The 8975-nt window shown below is 33.8% G+C and overlaps 1 protein-coding gene across 1 annotated transcript; it reads right to left on the bottom strand.

The window, feature by feature from the left end:
- Window positions 1–5101: 5101 nt before the first annotated feature.
- LOC133803771 (lecithin-cholesterol acyltransferase-like 1) lies at window positions 5102–7669 on the bottom strand. The gene is made up of 2 exons (XM_062241880.1): window positions 7114–7669; window positions 5102–6072 (listed from the first exon to the last, which is right to left on the bottom strand). Exons 1-2 carry the CDS (start codon window positions 7515–7517, stop codon window positions 5166–5168), a joined length of 1311 nt encoding a protein of 436 aa, XP_062097864.1. The 5' UTR covers window positions 7518–7669; the 3' UTR covers window positions 5102–5165.
- Between the last annotated feature and the right edge of the window lie 1306 nt (window positions 7670–8975).

The following is an 8975-nucleotide window of genomic DNA, read 5'->3' as shown; positions in this document are numbered from 1 at the left end:
AGTTTCTCTCTCAACACTTGGATAAGGTTTCTTTACCATCTTAGATTTAATACACAACTCATATTTATCATGCTCAACATCATTGCTTACAATTAAACCACATTTAATAACTCTTTTAATTGTCATATAACCTATATGAGCAAGTCTATTATGCCATAAAGTAATAGAAGAAGTAAACCATATAACATGAAGATGAAGATGAAGATCCATTATAGGTAGAACTTGAGTTTTGTGTACACAATTTAATCATTCCATCATATACATACCATTTCCCTACAAAGTATTTCCCCTCTTATAAAATTAGCTTACCAAACTCAAACACCGCTTTGATTTCCGGTTTGCTTAACAAGTTCCCAGTAACAAGATTCATACTCATATCTGTAATATATAACACATTTTTAAGAAGAACCTTCTTTCTGGATGTAAAATAGAAATAAACATTTCCTTTGCCCATGACTTTGGATCTTTGCTCATTCCCCATTTGGATTTCATGACCATCCTTAGATTCTTCACAAGTATTGAAGACCTCTCTATCATAAGTTGCATGAATGGCACAAGTGGCATACCACCATCCTCGCACTTTCTCTTGGATGGCATTAACCTCACTCAAGGTTGCAACCAGCTCCTCTTCGGTTGTGTTGACCTTGGATCCATAGTTTGTATGCTTTCAGAACTTTCATTCTCTAGCCAAGTGACCACTCTTGCCACAACACAAAACAAGGGCCTCTCACACCCTTGAATTTCCCTTCATTCTTCTTTGGAGCTAGATGATTGCCCTTCTTCAATTGGGGTTTCTTGTGGGTCTGTCCCTTGGATTGAGAGGTTTTCTCTATGGCATTAGCCTTGGAGGTCCCACCATTGGACTCATCCATACACTTGTCTCTAGAACGAGATTCATCTTCAATCCTAAGGTGTTTTAGGATCTCCTCTAAATATCTCCTCATTGTTATGGAGAATCTTCTTTCTATAGCCTCTCCAAGATGGAGGCAACTTAGCTATGATCCCACCCACTATGAAGGACTCCGACAATGTTAACTTAAGTGCAAATAACTTATTCATAATAACTTGCAACTTGTGCACTTGGGGGGGGGGAGGGGGATTTCCCATAAAAAAAATTAAATTCTACGTATTGAGTTATCATTAAATTCTCAATAACATTCTTATTACCCAATAATTGACCCCTTAGAATTTGGTTAGTGCAATAATTACCCAATAACATTCTTATTCTCCATGAATTTGGTTAGTGCAAAACCTTAGAAATAGGCAATCTTTGAAGACAAAAATAAGGGTTTAGTGATAGAGATTTTTTATTGTTGGAGATATGGCTATACACAAAACTTTGAATATTACAATTCAAAAGAATAAACCAAAGATAATCTACTCTTCAATGGAGGAATAATATAAGGGAAATAACACAAATAAGATCAAGTATTGGAGTGGAACTTTGAGTTGTAGAACCTTAGTTACATAAAATTACAAGTGTATGATTTTATATAAATCAATGGATGTTACAAAGGCTTGACACAAATTGAGATTTGTTGCCCAAAAATCTATATTCCTAGCCTCCTCTTTGAGATTGCTTTAAGATACTACAATGGAATGAGATTATGATTTACAAGCCTTGAATCTTCAAACAAGTCAAGCTTTCTTAATGAAGATCTTGGAGAAAACTTGTAATCTTGAAAGTTGGAGAGAGAGAGCGAGAGAGAGAGAGGTGAGTGATCAATTCACCAAAACTCAAATGACCCCTTTAAATAGTATATGAACCATCATTAGACTCAACCAATGAGATTAGAGCATTTTAATTTGAATTTTGGAGCCAAAAACAGGTCATTGTACGGTCCTGAGGCGGCGCAATGTAGGTCTCACTGACTTGGCGCCCCAAAACTTGCCCCAAAATATCTCTAAATGCCTCTAAACTTTTTTGGTACTATGATATACTCCAAAGAAACACTTTGGACCCAAAAAGATAATTTATAGAAGCATATACTAAAAGTCAACTCACACATGTTGACTTTAGTGAAACCGTTATGGTTTTTGCACCTCCTCATGCCTAACCAACTTCACTATGTATTTAACCAATCATAACAACTTGACCAGGTTTTGTCGCTTTCACAACGATGTCAGCCACAATACTAATGAGTGCCAACATCTAAAAGATGAGATTGAATTCTTAATTGGAAGAAGACATCTCGACTAGCATGCTCGAACTAATCAACAAGGATAGCCTCGAGGCAATGTATACCTTTAGTTGAATGAGAGATAAGGTGAGGTGCTCGCTAAAGATTAGTAGTGAATGTTGTCGGTTGCTTGTGAGTCAATAAGGAGTTGCTCCTTAAGGCAGCCATAGTCATTTTTAGTTTGTTATTTCTTTGTATTTTCATTTAAAACACTATTAAAGATGTTTTCATTTCATGGTTTAAATAAAGTAGTTGTGCCTTAGTGTGATTTTCAATATGAATAATTGTGAATGCAATGAGCACCCACGAGTGTACTTTAGGAGTTGAACACTCAAAGGAGTGCTCAAGGTTGAGATCTTGAATTCCCAGAAGAGCCCTCCAAAAGTTGAGCACCCAACAATGAGATTAAAAAATAAACCATTTAGATGGGTGCTCCAGAAGTTAAGCACCCAAGAGTGTATTTACAAAAACTGAGTACCCATGAATGTTCTAGAAGTTGAACACTCGAGATCTATAAGAAGTACCAGTTAACGTGCTTGAAAGGGAATACCAATAAGAGTACTTATATTTAATAAAGACATCAATTGAGTGTTCGGAGTTCCAGTAAGTCCCTATAAACGTGCTTGAACTTCAAACCAGTTCCACAGAGGTGGGTTAAACTTGAGCAACTAGGAGAGTGTTCCAAAAGTTAAACATCCAAGAGAGTGCTCGCCATCCTTAAATGGTATCTTTATGATTGCTTGTAACTTATCAAAAGGATCTAGCCAAATTGATAAAATCCCCCCCCCCCCCCCCCCCCAAGACAATGAGTGCAGCGCTCAAGGAGAAGGAGTAAAGCTCGAAATTTTTTAGAGTTAAGATTTCTCACTGTACGAAGTTCGAGCAAGGACTTGGGGGGTAAATGTTGTGCATGATTTTAGCATACTCAACGACATGTAGTATAGTGCCAAACTTCAAGCGCAAGAAGGACTAGTAAGGCCTGACTACATATTAGGTGTCCACCTACTAAAGTAACATAGATCAAAAGTGAAAAGTGATGTGCAAAAGATGAGTTTAGTTAACGCTAGAAGATGATGTGCCCAAGTAAAGATAAATGCTCGAGGAAGGGTAGTACAAAATCCTAAATTAAGAGCATTTATTGCTTGATTAATTCTAAGGAGATTCTAGCCATTTAGTTATTGTTTAGGATTGATAGATCAACACACTAAATTAAGAAATAAAATATTAGATATTTATGTTAGTTTTTTTTAATTTAAATTTAAATTAAGGCTAATTGTAACAAACAGGTAACTACCCGAATATTAGTTATAAAAATTCTCTATAAATAGGGGAAGCACAATGTAACAGAGGGAAGATTTTTCAGTATTAAAAAACACTGCAGAAATTTTTACTTAAAGAAAAGTAATAAAATTCTCTAGTGGACCCTGTTTGTTTAGTGTTGAACTACAATAAACTTATTATTTATCTAGTTCTCAAAAAGAAAAGCGCATTGTCATTTCATAAAAACCCTACATTGACCAAATATGTCATCAACACTTGGCAACTGAATATACCATCCATACTAAACATACAATCCATCATGATTCCCCACCAAAAATAATAAATCAAAAAAGATAAAATATTTTACCCAATACAACCTAGTTACTATAAAGTTTCTAGTTACTATGGCTAATACAAAAATCCAATATATTGAGCAACATTAACAAACCAAAGTCATTCTTATGTATGATCATAAAAGATATATTTCCTTTACCATATAAAGATTCATAAAAGTTGTAAAACTTAAAAGGAAAATTTTTGGGTAGTGATTATTTATAATCACTATTGATCGATATTTTTGGTATTTTCGATATATGGATAAGTTGTAACTCTATTTTTTTTACATGACAGTGTATAATGTAGTTATAGGAGACCTCTAGCAAATTTTCAGGAAATTTTGAATAATTTGAATGCTGAAATCATGATTTTAATAACTTATTGCACGCACATATAAATATTGAAATAAGCACTCGTGCAACAATCTGTTTGAATCTTGATTTCGACATTCTAAATTTTCAGAATTTTCTAAAAATTTGTAGGAGATCATTTGTTACCACATTATACACTGTCAGGTAAAAAAAATTAGAGTTGCAACTTATTTATATACCAAAAATACTAAAAATAACTATATGTTGTGATTAAAAATAATCACTACTACAGTGTTACCCAAACTTAAAATTTCACTATTAACTAATCCCTAAACAAACATAAAAATTATAAACATTTATTCAATGTACACAATTATATTACTAAACACAATCACAATTAAAAAAAAAACCAAGCATTCACCCATATTAGTGTTCCTAAATGGTTACCACCTCAACACAACATTCAGCCATATACACGTTGAAAACCATCAAAATTCTCCTATTATTCTGGTTATCAAATTGTCACCATATTGATTAGAGTTTATAATAATACAATTATAAAAGAGACATTTCGGTTAACGTATAGAAATTTATAAAAGAAACCTAATAGTATCCTAACATCGTGACCTCACCCAATGCATGAGAGAGAAGGAAAATGAGTTTTATTAAAATTAACTAAAAAAAAATGGAAATAAGAGTATTTCCCCTATTCTAAGCAATAGGTGTAATTCCAGTAATCAGTCCCACTAAATTTTAAAATGAAAGTTATTGATTTTTAAATTAAGTAAACCTATATATTAAATTTAAAATGGAAATGAGTATAATAAAATAGAAAATTTATACATGTAAAATAACTTTGCTGTCTTAAATCAATAATTATTTAATAAAAGTTGTTATGGTGTAAATATTCCTTTATCTTTTCTTCACTAGTACATATGTTTAATATAATTTTGATTTTGTAAAATTTATTGTGTGATATAATTGTCATTAATTGAATTGTATGAAGTATTCGGATAAAAAAAAATTGCTTGTTATGAAGCAAAACTATTGTTGTTGAATTAAAAATAATACAATTATGTCACTTTTCAAAACTTAACTGGGAATTGATACTAGAAATTTCTCGCACTATTTCAGAAAGAGCACCTTCATCTTTTAATATTTGAGTATGAGAAGCTCCACCAATTTTAATCACTCTAAGCGTTTGGTTCTTAAAATCGCTCCATAACGACTCAAGCCCCAATAAGCTGGCCATATTCACCGTCCCATCTCCATCCCCATAAACAATCTCTGGTTGCTCATCGAATCCATTCGGCCCGTAGAACAGAGTCTCCGGCGTCCGTACCCCACTTCCGATCACGCACGAGATGGGGACCCCAGGCGCCGCCAGCTGATTCCGATCCATCAGAGGCAATATGCGAGCTTTGTAAGGATAGACCCCTTGAGGGAATCCAATGTCGTTTAGGAACTCGGGGATGTCGTACGCCGTATAGTTGTCGTTGGGGGTAATCACCAATGCCCTTTCTCGACCGAACATATTGGGGTTGGGCATCAGCCATAGGTTGCTCTCGGAGCTTCTCTGCTCGCCCCTGACTAGCAATGGCTCAACGAGTGGAACTCCCAGTGAGTAGCCGGAAGCGAAGGTAAGCATCTCCTCCACAGTGCCGCCCCATGGCGCCGAGATCGCGATGAAGTGTTTGACGAAGCTTTGACGCCATGAGAGAGGGTTTCGATTGAGGAGTTGGAGGACGAAGAGTCCTCCTAAGCTGTGTGAGACAAGGATTACTGGCTTTCCGCCATTGGAGGAGCTTGCGTTCTCTATTAAAGCTTTTAGGTCTTCTAGATACTTGGAACCAACTTGGGTCGGATGACCCTCCGCAGCTAAACCGTACCGGAAGTCGTATGGGGCTCCGAAAAGGGTCTTTCCGTTCTCGTAGCCTATTTCCTCCAAAGACCCCACTAGAGGTGACATATACCCTGTTATCTCTCTGACATTGGTGTAATTCACTAATTTAGAACTTTACAAAACAATGAAACCTTTCTTTGACAAATAATTTAAAAAAAAACCAATATTTATATGCTAAATTTTCATTCTCACCGATCGATTTTTACAATTATTTATATAAAAATTCTCCAAATTATTCACTTATTAACCTGTCTCATGTGGCTAACTTGAATTCTGTCTCATGTTGCTTACTGAATACTAGCATAACATTTGGCTAACGTGTATTGCTCATGTCGGCACTAAACTAAGTGTGTAATTCAAAATTAAAAATAATTTTAAGTTTAAAAATCTATTTTCTTTTATAAAATTAATAAATAATTTCAAAAAACAATTTAAAATTTATTGAAAATATATTTAAATTTTAATTAAAAATTAAAAAATATTACCTTAATTTTCCTTATTAAAACACTGCCACATATATTTTCAATTTTTTTAAAAGATTTAAATTAAGATAATAATAAGGAAGATTAAGATAATAATTTTTTTATTTTTAATTGAAATTTAAATTATTTTTTTTGAATTAATTAATTAATATTTTATATAAAAAAATATTTTAAATTTTAAATTTCACACATGATGTTAATGTAGATAATACACATCAACTACTAAAAAGCCACATCGGTATTTTATTAGCCACATAAAAAGAAAGTTTCACTTTACAACAAGTTCAGGAAAAAAATCAGGAATCATGTATATAATATTACTTACCTACTAAATTATTGAATGAAAAATCGTATTTTGAGTCGTAAACTTCAAAATTTCTTATTAAGTCACGTTTTGATCCGTGAAGGTTTACTCCACATAATTTATGGTAAATTTAGTCACACAATAACTAATGACGAGCTAGAGGTACTAGGGTGGCCATGCATATAATATTACTTAGCTACTAAATTATTGAATTAAAATCGTATTTTGAGTCGTATACATCAAAATTTCTCATTAAGTCACGTTTTGATCCGTGAAGGTTTATTCAATAAAGACAAAATCAGACAGGAGCAGAAAGGGTGAGCTTAGCTTAACTTACTTGAGATGAGGGTCGAGGTAGAGGAGGGATTGGGTAGATCCGAAACGAGGAACCCGGGTCTGGACCCCAGGGGCATTATGGTAATCATCGATTTGCGGGTCGTAGTAAAGTGTCATGCAGTGAGCGAAGCACTTGGTAAAAGGAGCCAATAGGACGCTGGGGTCGAACCATAGCCTGAACCAACCATCCTTGTTTTTGCAAATTGGGTACCACCGGTTGCAGAACAGACTCGGCGGCTCGTAAGCGCTGGTTAGCCTGGCTTCTAGCTGGTTTCCGCCGTTGCCCGGGACTAGGATTAGGGGATGGAGGTTGCTGGGGCTAATCATTGCTTGACACGTGTACATCATCAGGAGCGTTGGAATTAGTACCGCCAGATGATTCAATGTTCGTGATTGCTTCTTCATTACCTACAAATTTTTTATATAATGGTGTTTCTTCAATTCAACTTAAATCGAAGGGTGTTGTTTCTTGCTTGCTTTTGCCATATTGGTGAGTGAGTGGAGAGTGGAGGAAAACCCAGACTCGACGTATGCAGTTTTGTAAACGTGTGGTGAAGAGTCCACCCCTTTTATTCCTGTAATAATCAATATCTCTTCCTTGGAAGGATATGATGGGCTTCCAATCCAATAACAGGCCCAATAAGAAGATATGTTGAATAAAGATAAATTTATATTTTATATGAGTTTTTGTATTTTATTATAGAGTGTTTTACTATCCTAGTGATGTGGATCTAGATCATTTGTATTCATAAAACTAGTAAATCGAACTAGTAGTAGATTTCATAATTTTATTTTACTACGAACTGTTTTAAGTTTATTATCTTATTCTCGATCTTCTTATACCAATATGAGATTAATACCACATAAATAAACTTTGAAATTTTTTGAAATTTACTTAATATTATCAACATAATATCGGACATAGTCTATATATATAATAATTCAATTCAATTAATTATTTCATTTAAAACATTTGTCAACTACAATTGCCTTAAAGACACTATTTCCAATAATCTCCCACTTGCCCTAAAGCAAATAGAGGCATCTCTTTCAATATGTCAATCACATTCACCTCACCAAATTTGTCTAACAAAGTCTTTGTAATAGTTTTGTAAGAAACTGTTTTGAAATTATCTTCAAGATTATTACATCAATTATGTAAAATTGTCTTGAATTAAATGATACTTCATTTCATGCGCTTTTCCCTCTCATGATTTCTAGTTTTTCTAGAATAGTTGCATCTCCATTGCTTTCGCAATGAGATACTAGTTGTTTATTTTAGTCTGAAAACATTTCCAGAATGACAAAGAACTTAACTAAATCAATTAGCCTATTTAACTGCTCGTAGCTGTTATATTTCGGCTTTTGTGGTGTAACATACAAATCTGAAATGTCTAATACATTTCTAGAATAATGTGTCTCCTTCACAATTATGGAAGTTGATTCTGATATCAATCTTTGAAGATTTAAATTCAGTTCATCCTTTGAGATTTTAGGTTACTGCCTAAATGCACATACATAAAATCTCTATTATATTTAAGATACTCAAAATTAAGTTCTTATAATTATTCAATGACTCAATCCATCATTAGATTGACAACAGCTGACTATTCCTACCATTTAACAAATGTCAATTCAAAAACATAACATTCGACACATTAAACAGTCTATCACTGAGTTGTAGGAATAACCGTCTCACGTCCTCATTTTCTAGTAAAATAATAAATGAACATTATAATTTAGATAATACATCCTCCTAACAAGGAAGGCAAAAAGCCTTTCTTGGATTTTTGTAAATTAAAGAATTTAAGCTTCTTATCTATATAATTATCTTGAGACGGTGCCTAAGGATTGTTCTTTCAA

Source organism: Humulus lupulus, chromosome X, assembly GCF_963169125.1.
Source record: "Humulus lupulus chromosome X, drHumLupu1.1, whole genome shotgun sequence".
In the NCBI taxonomy this organism is placed as follows: Eukaryota; Viridiplantae; Streptophyta; class Magnoliopsida; order Rosales; family Cannabaceae; genus Humulus; species Humulus lupulus.
This window is presented reverse-complemented; position numbering and strand designations above follow the sequence as displayed.